The sequence below is a fragment of the Pristis pectinata genome, chromosome 31 (assembly GCF_009764475.1).
Source record: "Pristis pectinata isolate sPriPec2 chromosome 31, sPriPec2.1.pri, whole genome shotgun sequence".
Classification (NCBI taxonomy): domain Eukaryota; kingdom Metazoa; phylum Chordata; class Chondrichthyes; order Rhinopristiformes; family Pristidae; genus Pristis; species Pristis pectinata.
In genome coordinates, this window is record NC_067435.1 from 5,044,123 (window position 1) to 5,065,163 (window position 21,041).

A 21,041-nucleotide genomic window follows, 5' to 3' on the forward strand; every position below is an offset into this window, starting at 1 on the left:
TTTGTTCTCTACCTCATTGCATTTATTTTCTACCAAAGTCAACGGGAAGTAAAACTGTGGAGTATAATTTGCAATTGATCTGCACTTATCAGTTCCCCAACAGCTGGGAAGGGTTAAAATTAAACACCATAAATGAGTTGCCAGCTGGAATTTGATTGAACTATTAATATGCAATCGTTGGGAAGGTGGTTTACACTGGAATCCAACTGAGCAGCTCAAGTGGTTTATATATAAAGATATAGATACCCTTAAAGGTTGCATGCTGTACTCTGATGGTACATTGAGATAGATTTGTACATAAATTAACATATCTGGGAAAGTAAAAGGGTGCAGATGTTCAGAATAATAGGCACATAGAAGGGAGCTGTTTGCTGAAATCTGCACAAGGAGTTCAGATCATTTATTTAAAAAATGAAATGCATGGGGTTAGAATCTGGTTTGAATGATCTACACATGCCACAAATAACTAGAAGTTGATTACAAACTAGAATGTGATAGTTGAAGTGGATTCTTAACAGCAAGTCATTCAAGGTTAAATAATTTTGTTTCATAATGAAATCACCTCAGGATATAACAAGCATGTGAGCAGCCTCATTGAGAACTGCTTTGTGTTGGTTGAGTACTTAATGTGAATGGCTGATAATCCCACCCAGATCCTTTTCCTTTTTCCACCTTTGTTAATGGACAACTGTTCATTATGTGCTTGGCTATCAAGTTTCCTGTTCCAATATACATTAGTGCATACTTAGATCAGCCGTACAACTTTTCTACTATTACCAAGCCCATTCAGCTTAATTTGTCCAGATCCCTTGAATCAAGTTCTTCTCTATCACGCAAGCATGTAGCTTGCTGTGATTAGCAACTTCTGCCTGAGGTTGCCTGATCCACATCACTTATCGATTGCAGCCTATGCAGCAAGATCCCAGGGAGCAGCACATCAACCTTTGCAATTGGAATGGGTCAGACGCTGGGTACTCTGTGGTGAGTGGCTCCATGAAGCACTTCCATCAACCACATGGCATAAGCCAGGAACGTGATGGGATACTCTCCACTGCAGCTTCAATGTCTCGAGAAGCTTGACACCATCCAGGACAAAGCCCACTTGATTGACACCTCGTCCACCATCCCAAACTTTCCTTTCTTCCGCCACTGGCGTACGGAGGCTGCAATGTCTACCACTTACAAAAATGCACTGCAGTTCCTCACCCAGGCCATTCCCAAACCCACAACCTCTACCACCGAGGACAAGAGCAGCAGGCACATGGGGACACCACCACCAATGGGTTCCCCTACAACTCATACTCCATCCTGATTTGAAAATACATTGCTGTTCTTTCATCATCACTGGGTCTCCCTCCCCAACAGCACCGTGGGAGCACGTTCAAGGAGCAACTCATCACCACCTTCTCACGGCATTAGGGATGGGTAATTAATTCTAGCCTTGTCACCAAACTCCACTTCCGCCAAACTGAAGAAAATAAATAGTCTCAGTTGATCGATGTGCTCAGTAAATCCAAAAATTCCACCCCCAAGCAATTAAAAAAAATATGCTAACAAACTTTGATGTGCCAGTAACTACTTAACTGCTAATTTACCTTAAAACATAAAAATGGATTTGCAAATCTGAATTCATGGCTAATTGCCTTCCAGTTACCTGCTGATTGATCAACAATGATCCTGCGCAATCCTTTCGTGTTACTTGCGGGCAATGTGACATTGATTGTCCAAATTCCAGTCAGAGGCTCACCTGGTTATTAAAAGTCAGGACGACTTCTGATGAAAGGTCAGCAACCTGAAACGATATCTCTCCACAGATGCTGCCTGACCTGCTGAGTGTTTCCAATATTATCCATTTTCATTTCAGTGTAACGTTTTCTTATTGAAACTGTGACCCATTTCCTTTTTCACCTTTCGCATACATTTCATCTGATCCAGCAAATACTTTAACTCATTTACTACTGATGATGAAAGTCATTTTACATACCTTGCTAACTCTTCCATTTAGAAAAACCTAGATCCTTCATCCTGACTCTGTACTTACCATATTTCAAAAATATTGCATCTGCCAGCTTCACTTTTCCCAGCTTTACTGTGCTTTGATCTGGTTTTAATTGTTCCCCCATGTTCTATATTTAGTCTTTCCTATAATGTTTATGCTCTGGCCAAGAAAACACACCAGCACCTCTACTTCCTCAGAAGGTTGAGGAAAGTCAGCATGTCCTTGATGACCCTCACCAATTTTTCCAGATGCACCATAGAAAGCATCCTATCCAGATGCATCACAGCTCAGTATGGCAACTGCTCTGTCCAAGACGACAAGAAACTGCAGAGAGTTGTGAACACAGCCCAATCCATCACACAAACCAGCCTCCCCCAGAGTCAATCTACACTTCCTGCTGCCTCGGGAAAGCAGCCAACATAATCAAGGACCCCTCCCACCCCAGTCATTCTCTCTTCTCCCCTCTCCCATCGGGCAGAAGATACAAAAGCTTGAGAACACGTACAACCAGGCTCAAGGACAGCCTCTATCCCGCTGTATGAACGAACATCTTATACGATGAAGATAAACTCTTGATCTCTCAATCTACCTCATCAAGGCCCTTGCACTTTATTTGTCTACCTGTACTGCACTTCCTCTGTAACTGTAACCCTATATTCTGCATTCTGTTATTGTTTTCCTTTTGTATTACCTCGATGTACTTATGAATGCAATGCTCTGTCTGGATGGCACACAAACAAAAGTTTTTCCACTGCATCTCAGTACATGTGACAATAATAAACCAATACTGCATCCTAACAAATCGTGGGCATCAGCTCTTTAAGGCTGAAGAGCATCAATTTCTCCATCTTTGTTTCATAATTCAATGCTTGGAAATTGGCATCAGCTTCACAGCTCTTCTTTGGAGAGAAGCACCTCCACTTCTAACCAAAACTGAGGTGGTACATGTGCTCAATCTGCCAAAGCACCACGCAGTTTTGACATAAACTCCTCCTCATTGATTTAGCAATGCTGCTTGACATTCTAAACACTTTGGTTCCGGTTGCACAATGGAAACATGATGTGTGCTGTGTTCTTCAGTGTTTCTTCATGTTTTTCATTTCAGAATACACAAATTACTGGCTTATTTATTGAATAAAATGAGATACTTCCCTCTATTCCTCGGGACATTTTGTTATGAATGCAAGCTGTTGTTGAAGTTCTGTTTTATATATAAAAATAACAACTTAGTTCTTGTTAAAATTGAAATAGGAATTAACTTTTATTTACAATAAAAATTTTTATAGACATATTGAAGCATTTTTTAAGTTTCTCACAAATTATAGTACAAATCAAAAACCTCTGGTAAGGCTGTTGAAGTGTCTACAAAAGTTGCCTGATATAGTTTTTTTAAAAAAATGGATCTAGCAGCACAAAGAAGCAATTCACAATCAGGCCATTTGCACTACCTCACATATCTACAGAATTCACGATCTGCACAGCCAGATGTGGCAGCAATTTAGGAATTAGACTGCCTTTTCACCTCGGTTCATCTTTGCTCAAATTCATCAGTCACTAATGGAACGAGAACCTCTTTCCTCTGGACTGGAAATGTCTCCTGTGAAACAAGACTAGATTTAATCTTAAATCTGGCTGAATTGGCGACACCAATATCCAGTGTAAACCATCCATGGCTGCTTTAGGGTTAGGCTCCAAATATTACATTATGTGAATACATCCATTCCTCTGGTCACTGAATATAATAATATTGAACATATTTGAAAGATTTCTTAACATTTTCATGCAATTGCAAACACTTTGTAAATGTTTGATGAACTTTTCTGTATATAAATTGGTTGCATATAAAGCAGAGACCACACTTCAACAGTGATCCAGTAGATTTAGAAACATTTTGGAATATCCTATCATACAAGGTGCTATTGAAATGCAACTTTCTTTCTTTAGATCCTTTGGCCCATTGAGTTCCACACCCATTTACAGTATATTAATCCTACGATAATCCACTTCTTTAGTGAATTGCAGCTGTTGACAGATTGTGTAACAGCGGCATACAAATGGCTCAAATCTCTCTGAATTATCTAATCTCCATTCATTTGGCAATGTCACAGTGGATGACAGCTGGGGTGAATGAGAACAAGGCTAAGAAAACAACGTTTCAATTCAACTTGAACTTCATCTCCAGTTTTCTGCTCTATTGAGACATTTCTCCCACCCCTGCTCCCTTTGCGGAGATTTAGTGAGGCTCTCTTCCAAGTCTAGATCACATGAGTGAATGTCAGTTCGTCCTTGAGAGGGCCTGAGACAGGAATAGAAAGATCATGGAATCTTAGAATATTCTGAATCCTCAGCCAAACACTAGTGTAAGCCCAGTAACATTTATCATGGTAAATATTTCATAATACCCTTCCTCTTCTATAATAAGTTTACAGTAGTATTTAGAGGACAGTAAAAGTTTCACAGAGCTAGTGGCAACGTTGCAGAGATCAATGCTGGCACCAAGGGTGACTGAAATGCTGCTTTGTGTCCTAGTGTGGTGTTTGCAAAGTGACACAGATACCAGGCTCTGTGCACATCTCAGGGAGAATGTCAGTGGTTTAATGCTATTCTTCTTAAAGCAGATTTGATTGAGGAAAATACCTTGGAAACATTAAAATGATCACAGCATGATCACGAATAGAATAAAATCCACGTTAAGTAGAGCCAGTGAGCACCAACTCAGTATTATACTAAACATTTGTTAAAAAGAGACATTTATTGCAACTTTAACAGCATTGATTGGTATTGTCATACGAATTGAATAAATTATAGTAGGACCTGAATTCTCCTCTTATCCACCTTCCTGATCAGACATCACAATGGTCCCATCCCCTGTGGGGAACTGGTGAGAGTTCCCTGTCTAATGATACTTAAAGGCAGTTGTCACTTGCTACCTTCTTCTGCTCTCCACACCATCTTCCCGTTCAATTACTATCCTTCCCTCTCGCAATTGAATAATCCACGAGTCCCAATCCTCTGGATCATCTCCTTTGATTCAGAGACGCCAGAATGGACTTCCTACTGCATTTCGGTACAAGCTTTCCGTTGGGATGATGAGAATTCTTAGTGCCCATAATACAATGAAAGTTGCTAAATATGGATACAAAATCTTGGAATTAAAATTGTCATTTATATGCACCTCAAACTGTGCTGAACCCTGTAAAGCTGAATCAGATCCTTTATCTGCATTCTGAAACTAGAGTTATCGACAATTGCTTCCAAAGTTCTCTCCATCAGATGATCTGGCCCAATGACAGTCAAAACGCAAAGTTCCGTGACGATGTCTGCAAGCCTCAATCAGCTGCTTTTCAACAAGGAGTGCTGAAAACACTCAGCAGGTCAGGCAGCATCTGTGGACGGAGAAACAGAGTTGATGTTTCAGGTCGAAGCCCTTCGTCAGGACTCTGATGAAGGCTCTTCAACCCGAAACATTGACTGTTTCTCTTTCGGCAGATGCTACCTGATCTGGCTTTAGCATTTTCTTTGCTACAGATTTCCAGCATCTGTAGTTTTTCTTATTAAAAACTTTCAGCTTCTTTTCAATGCATTTTAGCTCACTAAGGCTACTCCGGATTAAACTCACTCCCTTTAGAAACACAGAACAGTGTTTGTCAATGTCACCCTTCATTCAGGAATTTGACAGCTTCCATTTTCTAGCATTTTGTTGAACTTTTTTCGATCTACTTGTCCAGCTCACTTCTTTTGGAGAGAGAAATTGCATTAATTACCCTTTTTCCTGGTTTTGGTCAAAGATTGTTAACTTGCAACATCAACTCTGACCCTCTCCCCACAGATGCTGCCTGACCTGCTGAGCATTTCCAGCTTATTTCAGATTTCCAGTATCTGCCACATTTTGCTTTGAGTCCTCTCTTGCTTGTTCTCCAGTAATAAGCATTTCTCTCTATTTTTGGCTCTTTAACTTAGTTTATATATTCCATTTTGGACAATTTATTTTAATTATACCTAAACAGCTGCCACAGAACATTGTGTATAATCTGTCTAGTGAATGGATACTAGAAGAAGAATCCTTTACACCTTCAATGTTAACTACATTTCTGTCCAATGTGATGTCTCTGACACAAGATCTTCCAAAGTCAATTAACTTTTGGCTCAATTTTGCTCAGTTTTACGAAGTCCAATACCACCCACCTTCAAAAGCAGTGACAAGTTCTGGTTGATCAGTCTCCCAGAGAAAGGAGGACTCATTAATAAAACATGTCATCAAGCTAACTTCTGTCCCTGATTTAGATTCCATTACTTAAAGATATAATAAAAGTGGGTATTTACTTTTGAAAGAAATTAGCTTTTCTTTATCCAAATACTGAATAACTTGTAATATCTTAATTATGGATTTTTTTTGTCACAAGAATACACTTACAAAAGGCTCAACACAGACTGTGATCTATAATATTAATTACTTATGATATTTACAGAATACATTGTTGCTCACAGCATTAAGTTGTTCAGTTTCCGTAGGGTGCGGGGATCTATGATATCAGGCACTTCAAGGCTGCTAAAAAGGTCCAAAATCCGTTGGTCACTGTAGGAGAAACTGAATGAAATAAATCCTTAGGGAGCAACAGAGATACCAGGAAAATTCCAAACAATGGCTGCTGAACTTCCAGTGAACACAGGATCAGGAACGTGTTGGAAAAGAAAATCAGAATGCGGCCGTGTTTGGAGATTATAAAAGTGGAAGGTTCTTTGACCACCGGCTTCTTGCTGTGTTTCTGGTCCAGTACTGGGACGGTGACCTGTTCAGACCACAAACATCTTTTCCCTCGATTACGCTAACATGTTGTATGATTGGTCAGTATGGAATTGTCCGAGCAGACATTCGACTCCTTCGTCACTTTTCTCTTCAACTTGAACATGTCCGATACGTGAAATGCCTGGAAACAAAAACACAGAAACCATCACTTTTCTCGATCCTCTGTACTTATCCACACACAAATCATTCAGATCATGGTCTCTCTGTGGGTCAGCTTAGTCACCAAGTACAAAAGGCACTGTCCCACCCTCCCAAGTCATCAATTCTAGTTCATATCCAAGACACTGTACACTCCCACACTGTGTTTCCATGCAGAAATGGGTTCTGCATGGAGTTAATATTGTATAGGAGGCCACAGGAGATGGAACACCTGTTCTTTCACCTCTTCGCTTCCCACCATCCAGGCGAAGCAGTGATACACTTGCACTTTTTCCAACCTAGTGTACTGTATTCAATGTTCACAACGTGGTTTTGTCTGAGAGACCAAACACAGACTGGATGATTGCTTTGTGGAGCTAGAGGAGTGACCCAGTTGCCTGCAACTCTAATTCACCATCCCACTCTGACCTCTGTCTGTAGTCTTCTGTACAGTTACAATGAAGCTTGAAGAACAATATCTCGTCTCCCGCCTGGGTACGTTGCAGCTTGCAGGACTCAATATCGAGATCTCCAATTTGGGTAACTTACTTTTCTCCTTCTATGAATATAGTCTGGCCTGCTGGCTGTAACCCACAGTCTTGTCAATAGCAACATGTAACACAGACATACAATGGGGCTTCTAACTGCCCTGTCACACTGTATTTGACTTAATCTGTGTTCTCCCATATAAAAAAAAGCTACCAAATAAATGCAATGTTTAAAGATGCTACTTTGCTGTTGTTGGGCATGGTCTACCAACCACAGGTTATACATTGACCTCATCCTGTCTGTCTGTCTATTTTCTTTTTCCTTTAAAAACACCATGGAAATTAATACAAGATTTCAGAATGCAACTAAATTAAAAGTTGGCTAGTTCCAGTCTTTATTATGTTTCGTTTAAACAAACTGTCTTAGGCAAACATTACTAGAGAGGGCCTTGTGAGAGGAGCTGTGCCCCTCTGTTGAACTCACTGTTATTGGCCCCAACAAAGATGTCTTTCCAAAGTATGTTGCAATCTGTTTGCCCTTAAAAGCAATGGAACCCTTTTATCGGTGACCGAAATTACCCTCTTTATATCGACTACAAGCTGTGATAATACATGCTTGCTTTCACACTGTCTCACACAGCCATTTTATTTTATCATGGCAGTCACAGACCTTAGTCTCTGCTCTGTAAAAATAAGTGTGTTGAAAACACACAGAAGTCTGCTACTCTCGAGCACCATCTAACACCTGTGCCAACCTTGGAATCTACATTCCTCCCAGATCTGTAGCCTCATTATTTGCCCTGCTTCAAACTTCTGGACTATAGCCATTTTGGCAGCGTTGGTGGAAAATGGATCACTCTCATGTTACCCAGTGACAACAAATACTCTTGGATATTGTGCTAAATCACACTGGCCGAGAAATTCAAACCTGTTGACCATGTATAGAGGTTTTATTTTTATACAAGCTCTGTGGTTGGATTACAGTGCAAAACTGACTGTGTAATAAGAGCAGAGCTTCCAAGCATGTGTAGGGCGCAATGGGAAACTGAAATGCATGCTTGCCGTGATTACTCAGGGCACACAACAGTGACAACAATCACCTTGCAGTGCACTGCTGTGGCACCAGTCCTTGACTGGAACTTCACAGGAGAGGCGGGCTCTAATGGAAGGTAAAGGTCAGCTGACGTACTTGTTAAAGGGGCAGTCCTTACCCCAGCCGTTGTTCAGGAACGAGTCAGGGTTCGGCCATGGAAGATGACAACAGATCCATTGCTATTTACAGTGAGGACTCCTCTCCAACTCTGGCCAAGCCTCCGCTCATGGGTGTCCACCTCAAGCCGACATAATGGCCGAACAAGCGTCAGAGAAGTGGAGCAGCCAATCCTGTGCCTGTCCCGCCAATCCTACCATCAGCTGACCCAGATCCGGCGCACTACTGCCAGCGGCAAATCCTATTGGGAGTGGCTGTTGTAAGAGCACTTGCAGCAGAGGGGCACCAGGGGGAGGTAGTTCACACTTCCAGGCCATTCAGGGAACGAACGCGCCATTACTGAGCTCTGCAGTGCGAAAGGTCCAGCAAATGCACTGCTCACACACAAAGGCACATGCGCAATGAAATCTCTCCCATCCCCGACAATTCCCAACCCACCATTATCCCATTATAGTCCCTCAGCAATCCCTCAGAAATTATCACGAGTCTTAGACTTCCAATCTAACCACCAGATTCAGGGCTGACCAGGTCTGCAGGGACCACGTTTCTGCAAACCCTTCAAATTCTCTGGAAAGCTATGTGAACCAGGGTCAGTGTCCTTTCCCAGACCAACTTCCCCTGTATTGAGGCCCCAATTACACTCTTCTTAAAAAAAACAGAAAATGCCGGAAACACTCAGCAGGTCAGGCAGCATCTGTGGAGAGAGAGAGAGAGAGAGAGAGAGAGACAGAGTTGGCATCTCACTTTCCACAGATGCTGCTTGACCTGCTGAGTGTTTCCAGCATTTCCCGTTTTTATTTCAGAGTTCCAGCATCTGCAGCTTTTTGCATTTTTCCTAGTTACGCCCAGTTGGCTTGCGAGGCACGTCACATGGCTCGACACCAGACTCCATCAGCTACCATTGGTTAGGAGGTACAGAAACCTTAAGTCCCACACCACCAGGTTCAGGAACAGCTACTTCCCTTCAACCATTTGGTTCTTGAACCAACCGGCACAACCCTAATCACTACAGTTTGCATTAAAGTGGACTTTTTTTTGTTCTAATTGTGTTCTTTCTTGTAAAAATTGTGCATAATTTATGTTTAATTTGTGCTTTTCTTGTGAAAGCTGCTTATCTGATGCTATGTGCCTGTGATGCTGCTGCAGGTAGGTTTTTCATTGCACCTGTGCACACATGGACTTGTGTGTCTGACAATAAACTCGACTTTGATATTCTTGTTGTCTTTGGATGAATTTTACTGGTCTGCTGGATGAAGTCAACAATCTCCATCTCAGGCCAAGAAAATACAGGAAAAGTAAAAAAAAGCGGTGCAAGATTTAAATACTGAGAGATCCTTCTGCACCTTCAAGCTCTGTGATCTCTCACTATTTAAATAATGCACTGCTTTTTTTTATTTTTCCTGTATTTCCTGTATAAATCAGGCACCTGGATTTATCGTGCCTGATTTATCAAAGGTTAGTATGTAGGTATAGCAAGTAATTAGGAAAGTTAACAGAATTTTACCTCAAAACAGAACACTGGAGGAACTCAGCGGGTCAAGCAGCATCTGGGGAGGCAAAAGGTGTAAGTCGACATTTCAGGTCGAGACCCTGCATCGGGAACAGGAAAAATAGCCGTGTGGGGGGATGGGACAGAGGCTGGTAGGTGATAGGTGGAACCAGATGGGGAGGGGGTGGCACAGATGAACAAAGGAAGCAGAAAACTAGGTGAACAGGTGAGTGTGAGAGGATAGCACTGGGGGTGTGGGTTACCTGAAAATGGAAAATTCCATACAAGTGATCCCTGCATTACGGGGGGGGGGGGGGGGGGGGGGGGGGGGGGGGGGGGGTTGTATTCCTAGAAAACAGTCCGTATCACAATTTGCCCTAATGTGAAGCTACGTCAAGAAACACGAGTTGAAAAAAAATGTTGATTTTTAAATCACAGATTCCATGGGAGTGAATTTTATTCAATATCTCAAATTTTTAGGTAGTGATCTGTGAATTCTGTAAGGGCAGAGTCCTGTAACCCCAACAGTCATAACACAGGGGTTGCCTGTATTCATACTATTGTGTTGTAAGCCACCCAAGTGAAATATTAATGAATTTTACTGCTTATTGCTCAAGGAAATTACGACAAGAGGTGTGGCCTTGTGCTTCCGTTATACAGGGCATTGACGAGACCACATCTGGGGAACCGTGTGCAATATTGGTCATCATATTCAAGAAAGGAGGTGAATGTGTTGCAAACAGTTCAGGCCAAGTTTACTTCGAATGGGCTGGCTATCTTATGAGGAAGGATTGGACTAGCCAGGCATGTATCTTCTGGAGCTCAGATGAGCGAGAGGGGACTTGACTGAAATGTATAAGATCCTGAATTTTTTTCTCTTTTCAAGAGTAGCAACTACTTGGAACTCTCTTCTTCAAATAGTGCAGTGGAAGTAGCCTCTTTGAATATTTTAAAAGCAGAAATAGATAGATGATTGTGGGTGAAAGGCCACCACACCTTGATGGGAAAGCGGAGCTAGGGTCATGATCTGATTGAATGGCTGAAGGGCTGGAGGATCTACTCCTAATATATATGACATCAACTCATGACCTACCATAGAATTCCACTGCTGATGGTCCTTAGTCCACCAAGTTTAATCCACATGGATACACCCCTGGACCATCCCATCGCATGGGAATGGTTATATTTACAAGTCGTTTCATCACATAACCCAAGGGAGGGATGCAATCTACAATTGGCCTCAGTACCTAGGGCTATGGAGGATAAAACAATGTAGTGTATTTCTAATGTTGACTGAGGGTGGGATTCAAGTTCAAAGTTTGCTGTTGTCACAGGCATACATACACAGGGTATAAGTGCCATGAGCAGCTCAACAACAGTCAGATGAGACTCTTCCTTAGGGTGGCCCACCTTTAAAGGCTAATTTGCTCCATCTGCAACATTAGAGGAACCATTCATTGAAGGGCTGATACTATAAAAGGGCTTTGCTCAGACGTCACAACAGCTTTACACCGATTGCTGAAATCCTATTTCCCAATCAAGTCTGGTGCACAATAAGGTTAAGTAAAGTTCAGCTTTCAGCAACAATGTGACGGTCTTTCACAGTATTCCTACAGTCAAAAATAGTAATGGGAACCATGACATCTGCAAAAAACCTGAGTCATTTTCTTCCCACATTTGTGGAAGAGATTCATCACATTGTTTGGCATGGTTGCAGAGCAGAAAGAGCTGCTACCTCATTATCTCCAGCGATCCAGGTTTGATTCTGACCTCCGGCACTGTCTATGTGAAGTCTGCACATTCTCCCCGTGATTGTGCGAATTTCCCTCAAATGCTCCAACTTCCTCCCACATCCCAATGACATGGTGATGAGTTAATTAAATTACTACTTACTGTAGGTGAGAGGCAAAAGGAGGGTTGATGTGTGGGGGAATAAGGTAGCAGTGATGCGAGGGGGAATGGAATGGATGGGATTCATTTGCTGGGAGCAGCATTGGGGCCTGTGTTGGAACAAGTAAATCACCTCAGAACCCACAAAACCTAGAGTGGAAGCAAGTCATCCTAAACCCTGTGGAAATGTCTAAGAAGAAAGTCTAGTGATAAGCCTTTCAATTTCAGGCTATATCATCAGCACAGATCAGAAACTCGCTAACACAAGTTTAAGAACAGCTACTTCCCTTCAACCATTCGGTTCTTGAACCAACCAGCACGATCCTAATCCCTACAGTTTAGACCACTTTGATCACTTTGCTCTAAAATGGCCTTTGCTTTTTTTTGTTCTCATTGTATTCTTTCTTGTAAAAATTGCGTATAATTTATGCTGATGGTTTTTCTTGTGAAAATGACTAAATGATGCTCTGTGCCTGTGATGCTGCTGCAAGTAAGTTTTTCACTGCACCTGTGCACACATGGACTTGTGCAGATCACAATAAACCCGACTTTAACGAGGCATAGTGATGCAGCTGGTAGATCTGCTGGTTCACAGCTCCAGCGACCAGGGTTCAACCCTGACTTCCGGTGCTGTCTGTGTGGAGTTTGCACGAACTCCCTCTGACTGCAAGGGTTTCCTCTCACATGTGTGGGTTGGTAGGTTAATCGGTGATTGCAAATTGGCTTAGTGTGTAGGTGTGTGGTAGAATCTGGGGGGAGTTGATATGTGGAGAGAATAAAATTTGGATTAATACAGGATTAATGTAATTGATCAGTGTGGACTTGATGGGCCAGAAGGGCCTGCTTCTGTGCTGTGTGACTCAGTGACTCTGCCAGTAGGATACCCATTCCTTCTGCACTTTTACCATTTGCACATTTATTTGATTTTCCAACTTTATTGAACAAAAACCCCAATAAGTTACTTATTTCATGTCTTTTATCCGTGACAGAAGTGAGAAAGGGGATCAAAGATCTTATTGTCTTTATGTGGCCGGTCGCTGGGGGTGAAGGAAGTCATTGGGAAAGTGTGAATGAATCTGTGCACAAGGGGAAGTGGGAATCATGGTGACCGGCTGTGTGTGTGTGCCTGGGTCAACACACCTGCCCACTCACACTTACCTTTCCCTGATGCGGAGGGCAGGACAAGCAGAACCTCTGCACTCACAAGGTGAAGGGGCTCCTAGCAACTACCAGGCCTCAGATGGCAATCGAGAGGCCTTGTCCCTGGAACACCTCAGTGACTACTGACAAATGATTTTACACGTTTCCAACAGTTTAATGTTTAAAAACTGCCCGAATTGATTTAATTAATTATAAACTTCTATCAGGTCTCCCCTCAGCCTCCGCCGCTCCAGAGAGAACGACCCAAGTTTGTCCAACCTCTCCTTATGGCACATGCCTGTTAATCCAGGTAAACCTCTTCTGAACCCACTCCACATGACAATAATAAACCAATTACTTACAATCCAGTAGGCAATTATTGCTCCCTGCAGAAATCCCACCATGACATCCGACGGGTGGTGCCTGTAATCTGACACACGGGTGAGTCCGGTGTAAATTGCCATCATGACGAGGAGAGCCTGTAGGAGTGGTCTCAGCAGCCTCGCTCCTTTCCAGGTAAATCGAGCTTCCAGGTAAAACTGGAAAAGAGAGAAATCAACCTTCAGCTTGCATTTAATCCTGTGACAACAGCAATAGTTTGAATTCTTTTCCAGTGTAGGTACCCCAGTGCATAACCCAAGGCAAGCATAACCTGTAAATATTGATGTACTCAGGAACGTCTATAAATATTAATGCTTTCTGGGATCACATGCAAGTACTAACACGTTAGGAATCTTCTGTCAATACCATGCACTCCCAGGGATCATCTACAAATATTGACACTCTCTCAGGGAGCCCTGCAAATACTAACATTCTGCTGGAGGAGTTTTGCAAACAGTGCTGGCCATTTATCAACACTCCCTGGGTACTCAGAAAGACCGAAACATTCATGTGGGACCTCCTGTAAATCCGCGTAGGAAACTTCCGAATACAAATATGAAAGATCGTCCACAAAATGATGAAGCATCTTTAAGATTTTCTGAAAATAGTCCACACCTCTAGGGCCCTCCTGAAAATATTGATATAAAGGTCTTAAGTCCTTAATTCTGAAAGACAGTATCAGCTACTTAAAAGGAAGCAATGTAGTCAGAGTCTATATTTTTCACTACGTTATACAGCAAAAGTAATGGTAACAAATAAAGAAAACATGGAGGGGAGGGGCCTGAAGGGATATGGGCCAAACGCAGGAAACTGGGGCTAGCTGGGTGGACAATGTGGTTGGCATGGACTGGTTGGGCCGAAGGGCCTGTATCCGTGCTGTATACCTCTGTGACTCTAAAATATACAGTGTTATAAATGACATTGTTCATCCCAGCTCTCTTCCACACGAACCTCAAATTGGCAGATTTGTAGGAAGTCCTTGTGCTGCCTCTGAGGTGTCAGGATCCCAGGTAGAAAGGTTGAAGCTTAGAAATAGGCAGTCCTGACTTTGGCAGATGTGCGCACACGCACACACACACGCACACACACACCCACACACCCAGAGCAGGATAAAAACCATGTGGAGAATCTGAATCAAGATTCTGAAATCCTATTTTTAGATCTTTTAAAATATTTATGAATTCAGAACAAATGAACACTCATGGATTCTTTCAGGGGGAGGGGGTTTGGGGTGATAGTATTCACATAAGACCTTAGTGAGATAACGCAGTGAAACAGGCCCTTCAGCCCATCGAGTCCATTCCAACCACTGACCACCCATTTACTCTAATCCCATTTTAAGCTCATTTGTTAATTCTCCCCACGTTCTCATCAACTCCCCTCAGATTCTACCGCTCACCTACAAACTAGGGGCAATTTACAGCGGCCAATTAACCTACCAACCCGCACGTCTTTGCGTAGAGTGTTCTGGTGGACAGCCCGCAAGTGTCACCAAGCTTCCAGCGCCAACAATAGCATGCCCGTACGTCTTTGGAATGTGGGAGGAAACCAGAGCACCCGGAGGAAACCCATGCAAACATGGGGAGAACGTACAAACTCCTTACAGACAGCGGCGGAAATTGAACCCGGGTCACTGGTGCTGTAATAGCGTTATGTTAACCGCTACACTACCGTGCTGTGGGAGGAAACCAGAGCACACGGAGAAAATCTACGCAGTCACAGGGAAAATAATGTGGAATCCACACAGACAGCACCCAAGGTCAGGATCAGATACGAGTCCATGAGCTGTGAGACAACGGCACTAACTGCTGTACTACCCATATGAAGTTATTGGGTATGAAAATGCATTTGTTTATGGTCTGAGGAATGGGCTAATAATTTATGTCCACACAAGGAAGGGAATGGGTATGAGCTCCTTTTTGCCCCCCTACCTGCGAGATAGGATGGGGCTCCCACTGATCACCAGTTTATGATACAGGACCGCGTGAAGGAAGACAAACACTATCCTGTCCCACTATATTTTGCATCTGTAAGTTCATCAATAGAACTAGTGGAGCCACTGCCTCACAGCGCCAGAGACCCGGGTTCAATCCTGACCCCTAATACCGTGCGGAGTTTGCACGTTCTCTCTGTGACCAGGTGGGTTTCCCCTGGGTGCTCTGGTTCCCACCCACACCTAAAGACGTGTGGGTCGGTAGGTTAATTGGCTGCTGTAAATTGCCCTGAATGTGTAGGTGAGTGGTAGAATCTGGGGGAGTTGAAGGGGATGTGGGGAGAATAAAAAAATGGGATTAACATAGGATTGGTGTAAATGGATGGCTGCCGATTGGTACAGACTTAATGAGCATGTTTCCGTGCTGTATCACTCTTACCCTTCTTCCTCTATCACACCACGTAGTCTCACTTCCCCCATCGTGCCTACCTGCTAATCTACAAAATATGGAACAAGTATGAAACTGTTCTGCTATTTTAACGAGGCCTTGGAGGAGATGTCATGCAAAAACAGGCAAGACGACAAAGATAATTGAAAAGCAAAAGAACAAAACTGCGGATGTTGGAAATGTGACACTAAGATAGAAAATGAAAATACTCAGCAGGTCAGGCAGCATCTGTGGAGCAAGAAGCAGAGGGAACCTTTCATCTGAGAGGTCACCGGCTTGAAACATTAATTCTGTTCAGAATTAGAATCAGGTTAAGTATCACTGACTTAAATGACATGAAATTTGTTGTTTTGCAGCAGCAGTACAGTGCAAAGACAAAAAAACTATCATAAATTACAAAAATAGATAAGTAGTGCAAAAAAAAAGGTACTGCTCAGGGGTTCATGGTCCATTCAAAAATCTGAGAGTGGAGGGGAAAAAGCTGTTCCTGAAACGTTGAGTGTGGGTCTTCAGGCTCCTGTACCACCTCCCTGATGGTAGTAACGAGAAGAGGGCATGTCCCTGATGGTGAGGGTCCTTAGTGATGGATGCCGCCTTCTTGAGGCACCGCCTCTTGAAGATGTCCTCGATGGTGGGGAGGGTCGTGCCCGTGATGGAGCTGGCCGAGTCTACAACCCTTTGCAGTCTCTTGTGATCCTGTGCACTGGAGCCTCCGTACGAGGCTTTTTCCCTAGGGTGGGGGAATCAAGAACTGAAGGGTAAAGGTTTAAGGTAATGGGAGAGAGATTTAATAGGAACATGAGGGGCAACCTTTTCATCCAGAGGGTGGTCCGTATATGAACTGCCAGAGGAAGCAGTTGAGGCAGGTACATTAACAACATTTAAAAGGCACTTGGACAGGTACATGGATAGGAAAGGTTTAGAGGGATATGGGCCAAATGCGGGCAAATGGGACTAGCTTAGATGGGCATCTTGGTTGGCATGGATGAGTTGGGCCGAAGGGCCTGTTTCCATGCTGTATGACTCTACGTGAGAGACAGAGCCAGTGGAAGATGAATTCCCAGCAGGGGTGAAGCAAATTGAATCGGTAGAAGATTGGACACTGGAATTAGAGCGGAGCAGAAGCTCCAGGCCAGTCAAGCTGGGAGAATGGATTTCAGGCCACAAGGTCGACGTTTACATTCACCTTCAATCCTGGCTCCGTGCTGCCTCAGGGCATCAAACTCCACAGCTGCTTTCTCTTCCCCCACTTCCAGCCCATCCCTTCCGACTTCTGCAGGGCATTCAGTGTCAGGTCAGGACCCTCCTGCGGCTGCAGCTCTGCAGGAAGCCCAGCGCTGGCACGGGGAGCGCAGTACGTGATCGGCAGCGAGCAGGCCCTGACACTCCGAAGTCCTGTCACGCTGGCCCCACCCTCACGCCAGTCTCCCATCCGATGCATTTTTAGCAACGTCTGAGGGGCTCAACTGCGAGAAGAGAGACCGGCCTGGAAAGGTTTGTTTTGTTACGAAGGGGAAGTGCTGCTCTATTTAAAGGGGAACTCGACCCTATTTAAAAAATGACCAAACTTTGACAGTTTCCTCTCCAGCACAATTTTCTGCCAAGTCTTCAGATGGGTGTGTTAGCACACCGTGGCAAAGTTCAGTTAGCGACAATCCACCGTCTTCCTGCTTGTCTAATTACTTCAGGTTTCCCACCGACGACTTCCCTTGTGAGACACACTGGGCTGAGGGCAGGAAAACGCCCTGGGATCACTTTGTGTGAGTTCAATGCTGGATGACAATTCCTCATGTTGACTAGACCACAGCGCTCTAATATAGTAAGAGAAAGCAACCAACAACGCTTCATCCAGGGAAGGATGTCTCAAAGTTTCCAAATTTCACAACTAGCAGACAGATTAGAAAATCCTTGATTGCGAAGGTGCAGTATTCATTCCAACTTCGTGTAAATTTGTAAACTGGATTTAAGTCACTCAGGTTACACTGAGTTTTCTTTATTATATATCATGTGTGGAAAGTGAAGGCTGAAGCACCATCTACCTCCCTCTGCGATTGTTTTATGCTCAGCTTCCTGACAGGAAATTCCAAGTTTCCACAGGAAGAACCAGCCAAAATCCAAATTCAAATTCAAGCTTTTCCGAATACCGATTCCCAGCCTTTAGATGGATTTAAGGTTCCAGTCAGACTTGCTTACTTTTTCTATGTCCACTAGATGTAATTAATAGTTGTAGCTGTGCAGGTACCATTGTGAGTCAGGGAAACAGCAAAATTCTGGTAAAACGAATGTTTAACTCACTCCACTTATGTCCAGAATGCTGGATTATTGCTTAACCTTATTGTCTGCCTGCACTGCACTTTCTCTAACTGTAACACATTTTTCTGCATTCTGTTATTGTTTTCCCTTGTACTACCTCAATGCACTGATGTGATGAAATGATGGTATGCAGAACAAAGTTTATCACTACCTCGGTACATGTGACAATAATAAACCAATTTACCGACTTAGTTTTAATTTACCAAGTGACAAGTTTGAATTCCATGCCAGCCGGCCAATTTATATTCAAGTAAGTAACATAAATTAGTAAGTAAACAAATCACTTAAAGGTAACTACAAAACCACCAGACCGTCATAAAAACATGTGTGGTTCACGGATGCTCTTCAAGGTAGGGGATCTGGAATCCTACCTGGGCTGGGCTGTATGTGACTCCAGGCTCACAAGATGATGCTCGCCTCTTAACTGCTCTCACAAGCCACCATTTCGGGGGTGGACAACAACTCACAAGATCACAAGACGAAGGAGCAGAAGTAGGCCATTCGGCCCATTGAGTCTGCTCCGCCACTTCACCATGAGCCCATCTAGCCCCAATTCCCGGCCTTTTCCCCATATCCTTTGATACCCTGACTAATTAGATACCTATCAATCTCTTCCTTAAACATCGGGCCTCCACAGCTGTATGTGGCAACAAGTTCCACAAATTCACGACCCTCTGGCTAAAGAAATTTCTTCTCATCTCTGTTTTAAATAGGTACCCTCTTATTCTAAAACTGTGCTCTCTTGTCCTAGACTCACCCACCAGGGGAAACAACTTAGCCACATCTACTCTGTCCAATCCTTTCAATATTCGAGATGTTTCTATGAGGTCCCCTCTCATTCTTCTATACTCCAATGAATACAGTCCAAGAGCCGACAAACAATTGCAGGCCTACAGTTCATGAAATAATTCTCAGCAAGGTCGCAGCAATGAGATACAAGCCCTATTTTCTATTACAGCATGAATACTGAAAGACCTGGACAGAATGGATGTGGAGGGGATGTTTCCATCAGTAGGAGAGTCTAGGATCCGAGGGCACAGCTCAGAATAAAGGGACGTCCCTTTAAAACTGAGGTGAGAAGGAATTTCTTCAGCCAGAGGGTGGTGAATCTGTGGAATTCGTTGCCACAGAGGGCTGTGGAAGCCAAGTCATTGGGTGTATTTAAGGCAGAGATTGATAGGTTCTTGATTGGTGAGGGGGTTAAGGGCTATGGGGAGAAGATGGGAGAATGGGGTTGAGAGAAAAAAACAGCCATGATCGAATGGTGGAGCAGACTCGATGGGCCGAATGGCCTAATTCTGCTCCTATATCTTACAGTCTAAACCATGCACACTCAGGGTCTGATGTCGGGAGCACCACCCTGCCAGTCAATGAAGTTAGCGCCTTGGCATCTGCAGGGGGGGGAAAGCCCTGAGATTTAACATCACGTGCCGCAGAAGAATTCTGCATTCAGTGGCTCAAATCCGCAGGTCAAGATTTGAACCCGTGACCTGACCCAGGGGTGAAAGTGCTATCAGTGCTCGGGCTTCTACCAAGCATCTAACACGTTAGAACAGGAATAAAGTAAACAGAATACCAAGCGGCATCGCCTGCTCTTATTTAAACAGGATGGTGGGTTGTTTAGGCTGCAGTTAGCACACAGATACAAAGAAGACACGGAGATGCTGGTCAGGGCCACGTGCAGGTTAAAAGTGACAGAATTAGCTGTGAAGGAGCTGATGACAGGAGCGAAGTCCATCATGAAAACAGAATGGGAGGCTGTAACTGTTGACCTGGATTGGACTTGATATACTTTAGGCCTTTGTGAACTGTATTTATTATGTGGAGACACAAGAGACTACAGATGCTGAGATCTGGAGCAAAAAATATACTCGAGAAACAAGGGGTTGAGCAACACCTGTGGAGGCAAAAGGATGATTGATGTTTCAAGTCAAGACCTTCTATCAGTACTGGCTTAGACTGATGCAGGGTCTCGATTCGAAACATCAACCATCCCTTTGCCTCTGCAGATGCTGCCTGACTTACTGTGTTCTTCAAGCAGTTCGTTATTTGCTCCATATTTACAATGTCAACTTTTGCACCTTGGGTTCCTCTCGTCTCTGGAGGTCGAATACACCACCTACACATAGTGCACTACCTTGGAAACGTCAGGAAGCTCAGGGAATCCCCTAGTGCTGACAATGGACTCATGTTCAAGAGAGAGATTGCGTTCAATTTGGAATTTCCAGTTAATTCTTTCCTGGAAAATGTGAACACGATTGACTGGAATTAATCAAAAGGCTTCAGGAAGTCAGAAGAGAAGAGACTAATATTTCGGCATTACATCACTTGTGAAACCAAGCTCAGAGCGTGTGCTAGAAGAGAGTGCGCTAAAGCTAAGTGGAATGAATTTAATCAAAATCAGATCTAGTGACAGTCCCTTCTGGAGATAAAACGTGCTGCTGTTGAGACTGCTGTAACCTAGAGAGTACTGTAGTTCACTCTCCCAGTGAGCTCGGTGCCCTTGGTAATTATCAACTCTACTCAGTAGGAACAGGCACTGCCCTCAAGTATAATTCACACATTATTTGTACTTAATCACTCACAAGGGAATTAGCTCTTTAAATGTTGATTGCTAGATTGGGCAGAGCTCATTTTGTTACTGTTAAATAATTCAAGTTGAAGCTTGAACCTCCCTGACAAAATAAAGGATAAATCTTACTTTGCCTTGGCAGAGTTGACAATCCTTTCCTAGTTGGAGTTGGGGGGGGGGGGGAGGGAAAGGGGGAAGACAGATTCCCATCAAAACAACCCTCTGAATTTTCA

At 43.5% G+C, this 21,041-nt stretch overlaps 1 protein-coding gene across 3 annotated transcripts in view; it reads right to left on the reverse strand.

Annotated features, from left to right (window-relative positions):
- Positions 1 to 3,229: 3,229 nt before the first annotated feature.
- The window catches only part of LOC127584967 (phospholipid phosphatase 3-like), an 81,771-nt gene continuing 63,959 nt past the window's right edge, over positions 3,230 to 21,041 (reverse strand). For 2 of the 3 annotated variants that reach the window (XM_052042044.1, XM_052042046.1), the window contains 2 exons: positions 13,524 to 13,700; positions 3,230 to 6,927 (listed from right to left, as the gene is read on the reverse strand). In XM_052042044.1, coding sequence (XP_051898004.1) covers positions 6,826 to 6,927; positions 13,524 to 13,700 — 279 coding nt within the window. In that variant the 3' untranslated portion in view covers positions 3,230 to 6,825. Of the gene's footprint in view, positions 6,928 to 10,146; positions 10,190 to 13,523; positions 13,701 to 21,041 lie in introns of all 3 variants that reach the window. The other variant, XM_052042045.1, reaches the window with a different exon arrangement.